The 18,561-nt window shown below is 34.0% G+C and overlaps 1 protein-coding gene across 3 annotated transcripts in view; it reads right to left on the minus strand.

Annotated features, from left to right (window-relative positions):
- Positions 1 to 261: 261 nt before the first annotated feature.
- Positions 262 to 18,561, minus strand: part of CSMD3 (CUB and Sushi multiple domains 3) — a 579,207-nt gene continuing 560,907 nt past the window's right edge. For all 3 annotated transcript variants that reach the window (XM_041470732.1, XM_041470731.1, XM_041470730.1), the window contains 8 exons: positions 16,402 to 16,513; positions 14,919 to 15,098; positions 11,947 to 12,012; positions 9,766 to 9,924; positions 6,462 to 6,574; positions 4,428 to 4,515; positions 1,803 to 1,938; positions 262 to 421 (listed from right to left, as the gene is read on the minus strand). In XM_041470732.1, coding sequence (XP_041326666.1) covers positions 262 to 421; positions 1,803 to 1,938; positions 4,428 to 4,515; positions 6,462 to 6,574; positions 9,766 to 9,924; positions 11,947 to 12,012; positions 14,919 to 15,098; positions 16,402 to 16,513 — 1,014 coding nt within the window. The remainder of the gene's footprint in view (positions 422 to 1,802; positions 1,939 to 4,427; positions 4,516 to 6,461; positions 6,575 to 9,765; positions 9,925 to 11,946; positions 12,013 to 14,918; positions 15,099 to 16,401; positions 16,514 to 18,561) is intronic.

An 18,561-nucleotide genomic window follows, 5' to 3' on the forward strand; every position in this document is an offset into this window, starting at 1 on the left:
CAAAATTTTTTAAAACTCTCCGTGGCATACACAAAGAAGAATTCTGATCCAGTTCATGAAAAACAAAATCAAAACAAAATAACTACAACCCAGACTTGCCTATCATCCTCAGGAAAAGGTGACCCAATAGATCCTGAAAAGTGTGCTTTAATTTTTTTTTTCATTTCTTTTTTTTTTTTTTTTTTTTTTTTTAAGCAGTGAACTGAGTGTGCACTGTGTTGTGTGTCAATTCCCAGACTTTGAAGACAAATCATTACCACATTATACCATTGTGCAAACAGTGTTCAAGTTGGGGTCAAATCGTACTGCTTTCCCTTCCACTGACTTTGCATTTGTGTCATACATGGGGTTTTCAAAAGCAGCTTGTCCATTATTATTTTCATGTACAGAGCATCCTGTGTACTGTGTTTTAGGTGCAGTCCTGTAGAAGAAAGACAGAACATTTGAAACTGCAGTTTTCCTTAATATGGTTTAAGAATCAGAACAGAGTTTAGCTCCCAATTACAATTACAGAAGATAAATATGACATATTGATTTTTTTACAATATTTATGTTAAGAATTAGTACTGTCTTTATTGAAGTTTAAGGGCTTTATGATTCCTTGAAAATGGCGTTCACTTAGAAACTTAGTTTAACAACCTTAGAAGAGGTTATCCGTTGTTATTGTATCCATTATCCATTATCCAAATTGTTATCCATTCCACTTGGATAATCAGATTATAAAGAGTGCAACAAAATCTTGTAAAGACACAATAATTCCCCAGTCAGATGAGCTTTCCTTTCCCTTTGGAGACTCAGCAATTTTACCAAGAATAAGTTTATAGATGAAATGTCCTCTTTTTCACTAAATAGCTCAGAATACCCTTAAAACTGTTTTGATCTACATTGCTATAGAAAATGCATACTATATTGTAAGTCATCAGCACAAAAAGCCAAGACAAGTGCTTACAGCATACAGCTAATAGCAAATACATAAAAAATCACATGGGCAATTTCTCATATGCTAGAGCAGTTGAAAACAAGTAGTGCTAATTAAAAATAGCTTAAACTAATGTTATCCTGTAACATATATTACTAGTAGTATTGTCAGACTATCAGATGTCAATCACCATTTTAGCAGTTATTATGCAATGAATTGTCTTGGCATTAAAGGAATTAAGGTTTCTTTAGCCATCAAATGCTTTAAAGCTACAGGAGAAGCATACTGCATCCCAATAATTAATACTGATCTTGGTAACAAAAAAACCTGATGAATTTAGACTGATGGAACTGAAAAGGCTGGTGGCTATTTAACATAATTGCATATGAACTAATGATTTCAGATGCAGAAAGTTTCACAATGAAATCTCTTAATGACATAATGTTTGCATATACACTTGCATGCAAATTAACTGGTCAGGCATTAAGACAAATGACTCAGGATATGACTCGATTCTGTCACATGAAGAAAAGAATAAAGGCAATTTATTCTTTTCTTCATGTGACAGAATCTTAGTCAAAAAAACCCGCAGTTATATTATTCAGCATATGCCAATAATTTACACCATCTATTTTATCACAAAGAGATACATTTATAAGATTTTAAATATTTAGGAATGAAAGTACAGAACCAAATAATAAACTCATCTCTTAGTTATTATACCAGATATTAATAGATGTAGGAAGAACTATCTGCATCCGTATTTTGCAAAGCCTTTTGTTGTTTTACAGAAAACTTTATTTACACTAGCAAAAACTGAAGACAAAAAAATCACCAGCACTTAGAGGAATAGAGGAATTCTGTATATATAATTTGTACTCACCTTTGTTTATAAAGATAAAAGCCAAAACCAGCAAATATAAGGGCAAAGAAAGGCACAAGGATAGCAATGGCCACTGAACTACTATTTGTACCATGTGGTTGATTAGAAGAATTTGAACTCTCAGACATGTTAAGACCTAAAAAAAAGAAGAAAAAACAAGCAATATTGTATACATGTCTCTTATCAGCATCACATACTACTGCATAATCTTTGGTATTCAATAACACCTTGTTACTAGGTTATCATCATATGTTCTACTGCATACATACAGCTGTATTCTGAGGCCACCTGGAATTTGAGTATATACCATATTCTGATCAATACGTGGATGCCACATGTTGCCAGAGCAGTACACCTACTCTCTACAGTAAATTTACAGTACAGTAAATATCTTATAGCATAATTCTGCACAGGATTCAACTTTTGTAAGTAAGGAAAATACATTACTGTGATACAAAAAGTCAAATTTATAATAATGCATATGTTAGATTGATTATATTACTGGCTTTATTTGTATATTTCAGTAATTAATAAATACTACATATATAAAACCCAAACATACTATCAAGGAAAAGGTCAATCACCTGAAAAGACAAATTGAAAACTCATTACTTCCTTAGGTGCTGCTGTTGATACATAGAGTGAAAGAGATAGGAGCAATTTTGAATAGTTAAAGCCAGATATTGACAGAAAAAAAAAAATAAATATGACCTCCTGCATGGCTGAAGAATACATTATATATATAGACAAGTTATACCTCTTTTAAATGTGAAGAAAGGTCATAACAATGACCCAGACATAAAAACAAATTCTTACAGAAAAAGTCTTTGGGCATTGAATGGGCTGGCCAAGGTGGAATCACACTGGGCAGCTCTAAAGTGGTGGAGTCACTGACCAGGTGTTTAAAGAGAGATGGGTTGTGGCACTCAGTGTCATGGCTTAGTCGATAAGGTGATGTCAGGTCATAGGGTGGACTTGAAAGTCTCCAAGGTCTTTTCCAAACTAGTTGATTCTGTGATCCTCTAATGCATATTCAAAGTTAATTTTCAAGATTTTAACTGGATCGTTTATGAATTGCTTAGGTCATAATATTTTCTGAATTTCTTGATCATATAAGACAATACACAAAAATTTAAAAAAAATGAACAAAACACAAAAAAGGCCCCAAAAAAACCATCCATGTTTGAGACTTCAAACAACCGATCATGTGAGGAAAATTGTGTGGGAATAGCAGTAAAAAAATTTTATTTCAGAGAAGCAAATTTTGAGTTTGTGTGCATGAAATAATAAAATGGTAAGCATGCTAAACAAAATTTGTTCAAAGATTGTGAATCTCTTTATAGTGATATTATTAATTATATTAGCTACAATTAAATCATGTATAGAATTTTACTCTTAATCATTCCTTTTCCTTGAAGTTATACATCCATAAAAATTACCTTCAATATATGACAGAGAAGAATCTCAAACTTATAATCCAAAAATCAAATGAAGAAATATATTTTTGGTAATAATCTATCAAAACAATTTGCCAAGGAAGTTTTGCATTTAATTTTTCTTAGATGACTTTAAAATATATAAAGAAAATAACTTTAAAATATATAAAGACATATATAAAAGGAAATAACTTATTATATTTATCTAAAGAAAACATTTCTTGATAAAGACATTTCTAAAAATTCTGGCAAAGTAATTTGCATATGAAATCACAATGAAAAACAAGATGAGTATATTTTACTGTGACTTAGAACTGTCTCTTAGAAAGAGAAAAATTTGATTTTAGATTCCTTCTTTCCAACACATTCAAGAATTAAAGTATTTCCTGATTTTACTGAAAAAAATAAGAAGAAACAATACTTTGTGGCTGAAAGAACATAATTTTTCATCCACATATAGGAATTTTACCTGAAGGTAAGAACTTTATCTAAACAGCCATTATATTAGTAAAAAAGAAGTCCTCTTCTGAGGCATTCTTAAAAGTATTTTATCATTTAAAATTCTGTATAAACTAAATTCAAATTCTTATGTAAGGAGAAATTTCACAGTTCTTAAGACAACATTAGAAAAGAAAATTAAATCATTTTCTTAAATAGCACAAGAGACTGTTTTCATCTGATCTCTGTTACTAAAGCTCAATTAGTATAGAAACAAGAAGTTAATTTTTATTAAATGAACACTTATCAATTAAGACTTCTTTCTTCTTAAAAGTAATATAAGTATTTACCTCCAAATATTTAGCAGTTTCCCTCTTCTAACAAATGTTTAGGTTAAATGGTGTTTCAGCACCATAAGAATGAAATCAGTTTATCAAACCATTTTACAAGTGTTTTCTAGATAGCTGTTAAGATATGAAACTAAATGCATTTTACACATAACTGGATATAAAAATTGCTCAAAATATTACAAATGAATATGAATACTAAGCAGTAGATTGCAAGTCATCTATAACTCCTTGTAACTTATTTGTAAGTTGTACCACTTAAATGACAGTTTAAATATATTAATATCTCAATATTCTATGAAATGTCAATTCTTTAACATCCTGCAGATATCCTCATACTAATGGATATAAGAAAACTGAATATGGAACAATGAACTAGCAAAGAATTAGAATTTTTTTAATACCTATTCTTTGAAGCCCAAATTGTCCATAATCTTTACCCTGGATGAAACCTTGAAAAACATATGTCGCTCCATCAGGTTCAGCAGAAACCTGTAAACAAAAAATACTTTGAATTAAATGGGGAAAACTTGGTTGCAAGTTGCATGTATCTGTTCGATAGGGAGCTATTGTATTCTATATACTAATATGCTTGACTGGTAGCTGTTATTCCTCATTATAAACACCCTCTTTTTATAGGAAATGTATATATAAAGTTCAAAAGAAAGACAGGACTGTTATAAGCACAACTTAGGCATGGTGGTTTATGGTCACATATGACACCTTATACTACCTTTAACTGTATTTTTTTTAAAACCACGAAGACCTAAAGTTTCTGGTAGTTCAAATGTCAGTATTATACTTCATAGTTTTCTGTTTTGTTTGGGAAGTAGATTGGAAGTTATATTGCATATAATCCTAAGGATGAAAGTATTGAGGTTTTAATAGCTAGTTTTAAACTAAATAAAAACCGCTGAAATTTGTTGAAAGTTATTTTGATTTTTCTCAGTGCCTGTCCCAAAGAGTACTTAATTATATAGCCATGGATCAGAAGAATATTGAATAAAGCTTTGGTACAAGGGCAAAATATGCTAGTATAAACTAAAAGGCCTGTGAGGGGCGGGGGGGATGCTTGTGATCCCATGATCATCTCTCTTATTACAGTAAGTACAGTCTAAAGTAGTGTACTGTATACAACTCCACAGATACTTGCTTCTAAGAATAGTTATTAGGTTTATATTCAGTGTTTTCTAGGTATGCCCCTTCAAGCTTTTCCCTTAAGCTTCCCTTTCTCAAGACACAGTATGTCTTCAGCAGTGACCTGAAGCTATGTTTTCACTGAAGACCGGGTGCTTTTTTAGCTGAATTTTTTATTTTGGGCTAAAGCAGTCTCTTTGTGCTATTTGAAGACTCAACGGAAAAAAAAAGGTCAAGTAGGAACAGTATGTAAATAGCATATGGAATGCAGGGAATATAGTGTCTATTTTTGTATATTTAGAAGTCTGAAAGTAAATTCTTTGCTTTTGTTACTTCAGGAGAATGTTTGTGAGGCCTTAAGTTTGTACAAGCCAAGAAAGTTAAGCCTTTTTACTAGTTCATTTCTTGCTTAATGAGTTTAGTTTAAGGTTTTCACTCTACACCTTTGAAAAAAAATATTGTTCAACCAGTGCCTCTTTTTATAAAAATATAAATTTGTGTGTACAATTCAATGTACACATGGCATGTGCAAACATAGTGGTGTCCCTGTAGTGCTTAACCGATAGGTGAATCATATGAAAACAGAAAAATTCCTCAACAAGTTAGATGGTATAGTAAGGATATATGAGTGTTTATCCTCATCCAAATAATTTTAGGCTCTTTTTTATCTAAAAATTCTACTTTTGTCTCTATTCTTGGAAGGCATTTCCTTTTCATGGTTTAACCACATCCCAGAAACCTGGGCTATTTAACCCTCTCCCTTCCCTCTCCTCTTCTCAGTTATTCTCAGTTGTTCTCTTCCTCTCTGTTTTAAAGAATAAACTCAGATCCAGAACCCCAAGATGCCTAATGCAAAATTGGAGTAATCTATTTTGTTTTCCATATACATGTGACAGTTAATCTTTTTCAAGGTATTTTTAAAAAATCATTAAAAAGTAAAACATGTATCCTAATACAATGATCATAATTTTTATTTTATTAATAGAATATACTATTATAATAAAATGGGTTTATGTTTAATTATTATAAAATTTCTAAATATATTGGAATAAAGAGACCTACGAGAAAGGCTTTTGTATTAACACGCATTTTAATTTTGCCTACAATCTATGACTGTTCCCATATTTTGCCTTGGACTGGTCTCCTGCATTTTACACAAAAATTTTCATGTGTTTTAATGAATCAGCCTTGCTAAAAAGATTCCATTTCATATGTTTGAGGATTTTTTGGATGTAAAAACCAGCATGATTTCAATCAAACCAAAAAAAATTCCCTCTCTTTTGTAGCAGAAATATACTCACAAAACCATCCATAGCCCATTTTTCCTCTTTCAACTTGCTTGCAGATGTATGGGAGGGTGCTTTAATGAGATATATGTGGAGCATTAGCCGAGCTTCCTGGCTTTTATACACTCCTGTAAAATATAGTTTTAAAAATTCACATTTGTGTTTACTAGAAAAATGTCATCTTTGAGAATAAACATATCATCTCTTGTCCTTAAAAGGAAAAGCAGGAAGAATAGGTACCAATTTTCAACACTGTTTGTTTAAAAAGATGCACTCTATTTTGAAAGTATTTCAATTATCATAAGATTTCAATAGAAACAGATTTTAGCTTAGCCTATAGAGAGGAGAGAAGGGAAACTCCATACACACAGCTGTTACTTCAAGTCTTAGGCAGAACATTGACAGCAATCTGATTTGAAATTGAAAATATTGTTCTGAATCAGGAAGAGTGTATTTAAACCTCACATTCCTATTTTCAATATATATAATTTAGTCATTACATAAAAAATGTGATAATAGGAACATCCACACACAAATTCGATTCCAAAAGCTGCTGCTAAATTTTAAAAAAAAATTAAATAGAAAATATTTTTTTTTACAATTGGATTTTTCTTCATGAGTTAGTACAGTCAGTTACAAACCAGTTTCTTCCATATAATGGAAGACTTGTATGTCAGCTTATTTACTTTGTAGACATAATTATTGACTCATTCTTGTTCCTGAAGAATAATTATTTAGAACCCAAATATATTACTTGTGAATTTGGAAATGAAAATAAAATACCGCAATATGTTTAGTGATTTTGTTAGTTACATTCCTAATTCATGTCTCTTGTGTACATGCCTAAATTGAAAAAACAAGTCTTCTCCACATTAAGGATTGGTGACTGCCCTATAGGAGGTATCATTACATATAAATAATCTCTGAGCTAATGAGAAGACTTGCTTTCATGTAAACACTGCACTGAGCTCAGATGAATGAACCTTGGCAAGATGTGTTTATTCTGTGTATAATTACAGCAAGCACAGGTGTCAAAATAAAAAGAAGTAAAGATAGTTCCATCAAATTATGGAATGCAAAACAGTAAATGATGCAGGAAGAGAGAACTACTTTTCATTTGAGAAAATTACAAACTGAGTATAGGTGAATTCAGCTTCCTAGCATGTAAATGTATTTTTTGATCCATCCCTACTTCCCTGTCCCTATGATACCCTTTCAGCATACAAGATTTCAGTGTTCTATCTTTAAAACAGGGAAATAAAAAATATTAATTACCTGATGACATGTGTAATGCTTGTACACAGAGTGGAAAAGGGCATTTGGAATCACATTTGTGTCTAGTTGAAGAAACCTTTTATTTGGAGGACGAGTGTTTTGAGTGAGAAAACACAGTGGTTTGCTTTTCTAACTCTAAAAATACAAAATACTGCATCTGGTGTTCCTAATATCATCACAGAAACTATATGGATGAAATTAATACAACAGAAAAAATTCACACACAGCCAAGACAAACATGGTTATCAGTCAGAAAACATTCAGTCCACTCCCAAGCATGGTTTTTCAAAGGACACCTACAAAATAATTTTGAAAGACAAACCTAGTTATAAAAATTCATCATTCTACTCAATTCAGAAGAAACACAGATTCTGTGCCTCATTAGATCCTTCCTGTAGATCACCCCTCTCAGCTACCAGGAGATCAGGCCCAGTCAAATAAGTTTATGAAAGGCAGATCTTGCTAGACTGCTCTGGGCTCCTTCTATGATAAAGTGACTCAGTGGATGAAAGAAAGACTGTGGATATCATCTCACTTAACTTTAGTAAAGCCTTTGGCAACAGAATCCTCCTGGAGAAACTGACTGTCAAGGGCTGGGCAGGTGTACTCTTCACTGAGTAACAAGCTGACAGGCTGGATGAGCTCAGACATGTTTGTTGATTTGTGTTACATTCGCTTTGTGGCCAGCCACAACTGCTGTTCCCCAGAGCTGTGGCCGGTCCTGTCTAATATCTTTATCAACAATCTGGATAAGGTACCCTCAGTCAGTTTGCAGATGACACCAAGTTGGGCAGGAATGCTGATGTGCTGGAGGGTAGGAAGGCTCTGCAGAAGGATCTGGACAGTTTGGATCAATGGGCCTGCACCTGGGTCACAACAATCCCAGGCAACTCTACAGGCTTGGGAGGCCCTGGGGTGCTACTCATGGCTGAACATGATCCTTCAGTGTGCTCAGGTGGCCAAGAAGGCCAACGGCATCCTGGCTTGTATAATAAATAGGGTGGTCAGCAGCACAGGGCAGTGACCATCCCCCCTATATTTGGCACTGGTGAGGCCACACCTTAAATCCTGCACTCAGTTTTGGGCCCCTCATTACAAGAGAGACATGGAAGTGCTGGAGCATGTCCAGAGAAGGGCAATGGAGCAGGAGAAGGGTCTGGAGCACAAGTCTTATGAGGAGAGTCTGAGGAAATTTGGGTTCTTTAGTCTGGAAAAAAAGAAGATTTTCTCTTCAGCTACTGAAAAGAAATTGAAGCAAGGTGGATTCTGGTGCTTTTCTCAAGCAGCAAGTGTTTGGATGAAATGAAATGGCTTCAAGTTGTGCCAGCAAAAGTTTAGATTGGATCTTATGAAAAAATTCATCACTGAAAGGGTTGTCTGGCATTGGAGCAGGCTGTCCAGGGAAGTGGTGGAGTCACCGTCCCTGGAGGTATTTAAAAGATGTGCACATGTGACATTTCCAGAGACATGGCTCAGTGGTGGATTTGGCAATATTAGGATAATTTGGTTATCTTAGAAGTCTTTTTATACCTAAACAATTCTAACCTTTTTTTTTTTTTAATTTCTTAGAAAATCTAACAAGTGTCAGCTCTAGTTTCTTTCCATGTTCATTAGGTATCTCTGACTTTCTAGGTCGACATATATCAATCTCATCATATTTATTATTAGTCATTAGGCTACTTTGGGGAAGTTTTATAATTAAGAAATAAGAAAATCTCATGAACAGTAGTTGAAGTTTATTTAAAATGTTTAAGAGAGAAACATGATAATTATTGTTATTCTTTCATCCCTTATTGACTATAAACTCCAGATATAGTAAAACCTTGAAAAGTAAAAAAAAAAAAACAAAACAAAAACAAAACCAAACTTACAAGGGGAAGGAGAGAATTGGAAAAATCCCTACCTTTGGAAAGGAACTGAAATGCAATGAAAATTTATTTGGTAAGATAATAAAATCTAAGTTATGCAGAAAGTTACAGTAAACCAATGTATGTAAGACAGAAAAATAAAAGTTAAAAGAACATTAGTTTTCCTTAGCTCATACCTGATAGCAGCAATTCCATATTGCTGTTTGTAAGCGTTGCATTTACTCTTCCTGAAGTTGCATTGAAACTGGTAACTGTCAAAGTCATGGGTTGCTTCTTGCTTTTGTAATTGTAAGATCCTTTCCATATATAATTTTGGGCAAATACATCATCAGGAACTACATAGATGAAAACATGTTTCAATAAATTTTGTGATATTTAGTACTTAAAAAGTCAAATAACCAACAAAATGTATGATAAATATTAGCATTTTATTTCCTTTACTCTTTATAAACCTACTAGGCATAATTTTCAGATCTAAAACATAGAAACCTGGCATAAACTTTTATGAAAGGAATGTATTTGCACTGAAGAACATAAACACAACTACATCTTCATTTGCCTTTTTCCTAAAATATGGACCTGTCCCAGAGTTAACCAGTTTCACAAATTCTAAAAGCTTTAGCCAGAAGAGCACATTCCACTCACTGTAGAATCTTTTCTATGCCAGCACAGACAGCTAGGAACATATGGTTAGCATTAAATTTTGCAGAAATTAATATCTATTTAGATATCAAAAATTTTCATAAACAATTTCTTTAAATGGTGTGAAATATTATAATAATTTTATTAACTAGTCAACTTTTCTAATAAAAAATATATAAAATTTGTTATGTCTTCAAATGCTTAAAAACATTATGAGCTTCAGCAGCAGAAAAAAATTAATTCTCTAATTTAAAATTTAAAACAGATCATAGTCTGCCAGGGGAAAAATATGCTAGATTTATACCCTCACATTTAATACTTATCATTAGTGAACTGAAAAATTATTACTTTAAGTAATGCTATTTCAGCAAGAAAATAACCCCACTAAAACAACACAAACCTACCTCTGATGTAAAAACAGATACATGCAAATCTTTAAAATCTTAACCTGAGATACCTTTCAAACAATTAAATTAAAAGTGATTTAGGATGGGCTTACTACACTTTCCAAAGTAATATATCAGAGTTGTCCCTTTAATAATCACTGTTTAAAATCAGCACTTTCACATTATTTGAAGTATTTCACACCAAACTTAATGCTCTGTGTTCAAGTGTGCATTGGCAACTCATGTCAGATAATCAGAGAAGAATATTTGCCCTTTTCTCACTCAGGATACACCTAAATCCAAGACTGGGGCACACTGGAATACCCACAGTTTTCCTTCATCATTTATTTTATGCAATACAAAGACAGTCTTCTCCATGAAGGGTAAAGGAACTTTCCTAGTTTTTTTGTAAATACCGGACCTGTAAGCAAGGAAATTGCATGGTGAAAATGCTCTGATGCTGTTGATTTGTAGTCTACCTGAAATATATTTTCCTACTTTTAGGAAAACTGATCTTTATGTGCTATATTGGCAATTAACTGGGATTGCACAAAATGAATGAAAATTTTCTGAATGAAAAACTTCATGTCTACCATTCAGCAGAACATCATCAAAAAACACTGTTTTGAATTAGTGCACAAAATGTTAAAAAAAAAAAGCCCCCAAATCCCAATATGCTAAAGTACTACTTTTGAATCTTATTCATTATCAGTAGAAATGCAATCAATTTATTATAGCCAAAGGTTAATTTTAGTTAAGGAGACTGCTCTTTTCAAAAATTCTCTTCAGAGGACAGAGAGCTTCTCTTGTCAAGACATCCAAATATGGTCTTGAGCTAATCTGTTAGAACTGGAGACTTGAGCCAGAATTGGAGAGATTACCTCGTCTCAGCTAAAATTAGCTTTTTTTCTAAAGGCTAAGTTCAAGGCTAATAAGAGGTATTTAGGTAAAGCAATTTAAATTAGAAATACATAAAAAAGTGCAGGACTGAAGAAGACTGCAAAACTTCTTTAAATTATTTCAAAGTGAGTAGTACAGCTTCTAAATAGATAAATTGCATAGAATCTTACACAGAGCACAGTGATTTCCGTGAAGCCAATAAAACTCTCATTACATAACAGAAATTGTATATAGATATAAATTACACCATACGATAGATGAACTTCAAAATTAGGGAATAATTCAATTATCTTTTCCCCCTTGATAATCCAGTGCCTCATCTAATATCCTTTACACATTCTAAACCACTCAATGCTATCTCACCAAACTGGTCCTCACTGTTTTTTCTACAGAAATGGTTTATAGCTATATAGACCTTGGAGTACTTACCACTTAGTTTGGGACTTGGTGTTCCCAATGCTGGTCTGGGATCCTTCACTAATATTTTAGAACCAGCTGTTAGAATGAATAAAAGATAAAAAGATAAATCAGTAGCAAGATGTTACTCAGAAACAATAAAAATAATTTCCATCATAGAATTTATTTGTTTAAAAGCATATAGGACAATGTTTAAAACTCAAATATGAGTGAGATTTCAATTTGTATCAAACCTTAGTACCACAGGAGCACTGGCACACAAATTTCTTCTGTTCCCCCATAACCTCCTAAATCAGGCACCTGGATGCTATTAAGTAATTTTCAGCTGTCAAACAGTGCAGGGTTTCACTTCAGAATCCATGTTTCAGAATTTACAGTCCTGGACCATGCACCTAACATGTGAGATGCCTTCTAATATAGCATCTAATCCTGGCTATGTCACTTGGATTAGGAACAGTGAGCAGTGCATTGACTGCAATGTAAGACCAAAAAGGGAAGACACACATAACAAAGGGAGCTTGAAATAATTTGTCTCCAGGACTTAACTATCTTCAACAGCACTGATTGAGACATCTTATGTTCAAGACTGAAAAGCCATAGCTATTGCTTTAATCTCTTAATATTGAAGGAGAGATTCCTGATTCTTTAAAGGATAACAACAGAAATAAAGAAACAAAAGAGGCTGTCCAGAGTATCTCCAACTGCTCAGCTGATATGAGAACTGGAAATTGAAGAATATAATTTCTTCTCTGCTTAGAGCAGAAACTCTCCCACCACTGAGGATGATGATCTAAATGCACTAGGACTTTATAATTTCCTGGAGATTAAGCTAATTTTTTTTAAACTAATTTGAATTCATTGGAAGATAAAGAAGACCAATCATTCTGTCTCCTAATGTAAAATATTCAAGTGTAGCAGTAGACTCAATTCCTTGCTCCAACTGTGATTTCAATGCTTTGTATTTTGGGTCTTGGTCTTGCTCCTAAGCTGAGAATTTTTCTGCATGGAAAGGAAATTTTTGCAAGAAGGACTCAGAATATTCTTATTGAGAATAAATTTTAGCATTTTCAAAAGATCTTTTCTTGTCATGTATATTAAAAATAAACTGTGAAGAAGCAAGGACGGGGGTTGAAATGCAACCTAAGGTTCTCATGGACTGTTATTACTGATTGATTAACCTGTATTTCCTCTCTGTTTTGAAATAAACTTACTGAGCTGCACTGTACATTGTTGACCTGGAGGGCATGGTTCAATAGCATATGCTTTCTGACTACACTAAGTTTACATTAGAAATATCTAGATCACACTTTCCAGCTGGGCTTTAGCATAAAAAGATGATGAGTAAATTTGCCTTGTCAAGTTGAAAAATTTCTAGTCAAGTCCACAATTGAAATTTGAAAGCCAAAATAAAACCTAAATACAAATGTTAGATAAAAATTCAAAACTAAAACTAGTTAACTATGAAGTTTAAGTTTCTATGTCCAGATCCTTGAGTTGGACTCTCAAGATTTCAATTTTGTATTTAAAGCATCAAATTCTAGTTTAATTCCCCTACACATCCCTTTAGACCTCTCAGCTCCAGACATTTTATTCCTTTTCATCTATTTCCAAGTTATTTTTGTGAAGTTCACAATGAGGTGAACAACTTCTTCCAGCAGCAGCAGCAGCAGCAAATTCTTGATTCAAAACACAATCTATGAATCACATTTGGCCTGCATAATACTTTCCAACTATTGAACAAGTCATAAGCTTCCTGGCTGCTAGCTTTCTAGCACTTTCCCAAAGCTCTGTTTCATTTTCCCCCAGCACTTGCCTGGCATGCAATTCCGGGACACCTGTTTTTTAGTAATACAAACTATTCATTTCCTATTTCCCTTCCAAGTAGCAGTGTTTGGCTACAAAGCCTTTGAATGCCTCTGCAAGAGCCCTGGGGATAACCACATCTGAAACATTAGGTAACAGTAATCTGAAAAGGCCTTTAATTATTCAGGAAATAAAATTCCAAACAGTTCCTTGAGTATACATTTGAAACACAGGAAACCACCTTCCTCGCCATGACTTGGCTATGGTGTTTTCCATGTCCTATCATTAAAAAGTGGATAGGAAAAATTAGAAACAAAGGTGGGAACAGCAAGGACAAAGTAGATACATTTTATTTTGTAGTACTATACAGTTCCTTACATAAAAATATAAAATAATGAGTAACTCTTTGGATTGATTTCACACAGTGATTCAGACATCTTGGACTTCAGGCATCTTTTCCAAAAATTGCTACAAAATCATACAATCATTATGCTGGAAAAGACCTCTGTGATCTTAGAGTCCAATAGCTAACCTAACACTACCAAGTCCTCCACTACATTATGACTCTAAATGCCACATCTACATATCTACCTCCACTACTTCCCCAGGAAGCCTGTTCCAATGCTTGACAATTCTTCCTAATTTTTCTTAGAAATTTCTCATAATGTCCAACCTATGCCTCACCTGGCACAGCTTTAGGCCATTTCCTCTCATCACTTGTTAATTTGAAGAAGAGACCAGCATTCACCTTGCTACAGCCTGTTTTCAGGTACTTATAGAGAGCAACAACATCTCCCCTCAGCATCCTTTTCTCCAGGATAAAGACTCTCAGCTTCCCCAGCCTCTTCTCCTAAGCCTGCTGCTGCAAACCTTTCAGCAGCTTCATTCCTCTTCTTTGGGAACAGTCCAGTACCTCAATATCTTTCTTGGAGTGAGGGGTCCAAAACTGCACACACTATTCAAGGTGTGTGTGTGGTCTCACCAGTGCCAAGTACTGAGTGACCACTAAGCAGGTCAGTTTGTTATAGAAGAAGATTTGGTTCACTAAGCAGGACCTGCCTTTCATAAAAACATGCTGACTGGGCCCAATCAAATTGCTGGCGTGCATGTGCCAACTGCAAGTAAAGAAAAGCACTGAAATATGACAGATGGCAGATGCAATGGGAAACAGAAGAGCTTACCTTCACAAACTGGAACTTTCCCAGTCCATGTGCCGTCAGACCTACAGGCTCTGTGCTCTGATCCCCCTGCCAAGAAGAAGCCTGGCTGACAAGTGTAAATCAATGTATAACCAAGTGATGGAAGATCCATTCCTGCAACATTAGCATGACTTGGTGTTTCTGGTTGTTTACAGCTGTGAGCTATAAAGAAAAGATAAAATATCCTTCTGTCAAAGTGGTGAAAATATTTCTGAAAAGATAATATATGCCCATTCTGACAGTTAACTGGCAAAGTAAAAAAATCAATAGAAATTACATATTAATATATTTAAATTCACATTACAAATTACTATACAGTCTATAAAATGAGTCAGTAAATACACTCTTAAACATGCTCCTTTAAATTCCAAGGGACCAAGAACAGACTGAAATGCACTTGCATTAAAAAAATTAATTGTCTGCATATGAGAACAGAAACAGCACACACCATACCAGACTTAAAAGCAATCACGGCTTGTGACTTACACCACTCATGACATCTATGTAGCATTGTATAACAGTAAGTAAATGGTCAGTTGGAAAACACTATGAAAGGTCAAGGAAAAATTTAAGGTGAGTTGTAAATATCAGAAAAATTAAGTTATCATTTCTAATGTCATATGAAGAGTCTTATATATTTAACAACCATCAGAATGTGGGATTTATGTGTTATCTCAAAGACAGCATACCTCCAAGAGCAGAGTTCATCTTTCACACTGAGCTAGTGATTTGCTGTTTTCTTAAGATTAACACTAGCACCAGCTGAAATAATAGTGATGCTGTTTCCTTCTGTGGATATGTTCTCCATTCACTGTAGTGATTCTATAGGGTCAGACCTTACAAGGCAGAACTATTTCCAGAAAAAATACAGCTGGCTAGCTGAACTAGAAAGATTAACCATGACCTTATGTCTTCAGCAAATTATCATTATTTACCAAAGTGTAAAAGATCTGTGAAATGAAGTGCTCCTGTCTATACTCAAAGAAGATTCTCTCTATTTCAGATTCAAAAATTTCCAATTGCAAACACTTTTTTTCCCATCTTAAAATACTGTGACTCCTTGGCTGGGAAACAGTTCAAACTCTTTACTAGAACTGATTTGAATTATATGCTGTCCTGCCTATTTTAGAATAGGGCCTTCTGATATGTCTTATTCCCACCACTTCCTCTCTGAGTTGGAAGGGTTGCACCATCTTAGACAGGATTTGACTTTGGATGAAGAACTGCCTATTTTATTTCTCTTTTTTTTTTTTTTTTTTTTTTTTTTTTTTTTTTTTTTAAATTCTATTGTTATTATACAAAAATTCACTCAGAATCATATTTCTAGTTGCTGTAAGTTAGTAATGCAGATTTCTGTTAACTTTCAGTTAATAAATTCATATAGATTAACTTTATGACAATGTCACTGCAGCTAAATAATCTAGATAAAAAAATTGAGGAAAGGAAAAAGTTTAGAATTTCTTACGTATACATTCCGGCTGGATGCCACTCCATGTAAGATCAGGAAGGCAAGTTCGTGTTGTTGAACCATGGAGCAGGTGTCCTTTTTTACACTGAAATTGAACAACATTTCCCACCTGTTGAAAAGTAGAAAACACAGTAATATTGTTATGAGCAACTATCAAGCTGGGATTTTTTTCCCTAAATTTGATCACTCCTTCACATAATACAGACTTGATAAGTTGTGATTCGCTTTCTCTGGAAAGTAAATTAATTTTACAGAACAATTTGATATGAAATAAAACACTGCTTCATTCTCAGTAGAATTACTCTCCCCCCAAAATTAGATCCACCATGGAAGAAAATCGAATCCTCATCTTCTGTGGTCTCTCTAGTGTGTTGCTTTGGGCCTGGAACAGTTGATGAACTGTGAGTTTGGAAACAAAGCTTATGGTGCCTTCCTCACTCTGGGCCAAAGGAGAGCCAATTGGGCAAAATTGCCACAAACAAGGGAAGCCACAGAACTGAAATGGGTATTAGATTCTACTGGACTTTTGCTGAACTAGATCCCCCTTTGGGGAATGCTGGATATATTCACAGGCTGTAATGAGAAATATTTGATTAGAATAGAAAGGGCTGGTCAACAACACTGTCTCATGCTTCAGAATGTTCTTATGATATTTTAATTTTGTTTTTTGATGAGAAGACGTAAAGAATAACAGCTCTTAATACCACTTTGATAATAGAAACTGGAAGGCAGGGACATTACAATTTACAATAGTAATTCATCTGAGATTAGCTTTTAATTATTATCCTTATTATGGGTATGTGTTGCATAAAAAGGAAAATAGAATTCTTACACTTTCTGCACAAACATAAAATGGAATAACTTGTTCAGCATGTCCAGTCATGGTGAATTTGATGAAAATGCAAATAATTCTTAGTTTCTATCAAAAGCAAGGAAATTAGATTAGAATTATGTCATTCAGAGAGTATTGTATTACATAGTGTGAGTACTTAACTCAAATATTAAGGTGCATAGATCATATCTACTGTTCTGTAGTGACCTGTATTAATATATTTATCAACTCATGTTTAAACAAGAAGTTGAAAATGTTAAACTATCTGTGACAGCACATTTATAGTTCTCATTTGGATATGATTTTTTAATTATTTTGTTTAAATGCATAACACTTGATTCAGACTGATGCTCAAAGGTAAACTGTGGATTATTTCTTGATAGTTTAGTACTGGGAAACAGCATTTCACTGCTACAAGTATTCATTTGAAACTTTATAGTACTATTCCATTTCAGCTCAAGTTTCTCATCAGAATGAAATTTAATAATAACCCACGAACTACAGATAGTAGCTCATCAACACAGGATGTGATTTAAAATTCATCTCCCTTTATTTTGCTCTTTTCTGTGTTCACTGGACTATGTAATTACTTTTAAAACATTTTGAAGGAAATACACTAAATCTCTTGCATGATTAAGCACAAAGTACTAAAGTACTAGAAGTTTTAGAAATTGCACCAAGTAGCTATAGGAGCTTTTTTTTTTTAAATTTTGTGGTAACGATCTTAGTTAAAACAATCACTATCAATATATTACTTTAAAAAAGTACTAGCCTTAAGAAAGATGTGTTCATTTGACTACATCAGTGGACAAGGGAAGCACTACAGATATCATTTTTCTCAACTTCTGCAAAGCCTTTCACAAGAATCCCCCAAAACATCCTTCTCTCTAAATTGGACAAAGATTGATTAGATCAGTGGACTGTTAGATGGATAAGAAAGTGATGGGACAGTCACATCCAGACGGTAGCGGTCAATGTCTCAGAATCCCAGTGGACATCAATGACACATGGTGTCACCCAGGGTTCAGTGTTGGAACCAGTGTTATTTAGTATCTTCCTTAACAACGCAGGTGAAGGGATTGAGTGCACACTCAGCACCTTCACAAATTACACCAAGCTGAGTGATGTGCGTGACACATCTGAAGTATGAGATCCATCCATAGGGACCACGACAAGCTTGAGAAGTGGCCCATGAGACCATCCTGAGGTTTAGTAAGACCAAGTTCAAGATGCTGCACTACACCTTACAGTAGGGGTGTGCTGGGATTTGAGCAGATTGAGAGCATCCCTGCTGAGAAGGACTTGGAGGTGCTGGTGGATGAAAG

The sequence above is a fragment of the Pyrgilauda ruficollis genome, unplaced genomic scaffold, assembly GCF_017590135.1.
Source record: "Pyrgilauda ruficollis isolate IOZ18807 unplaced genomic scaffold, ASM1759013v1 scaffold25, whole genome shotgun sequence".
NCBI classification, from domain to species: Eukaryota; Metazoa; Chordata; class Aves; order Passeriformes; family Passeridae; genus Pyrgilauda; species Pyrgilauda ruficollis.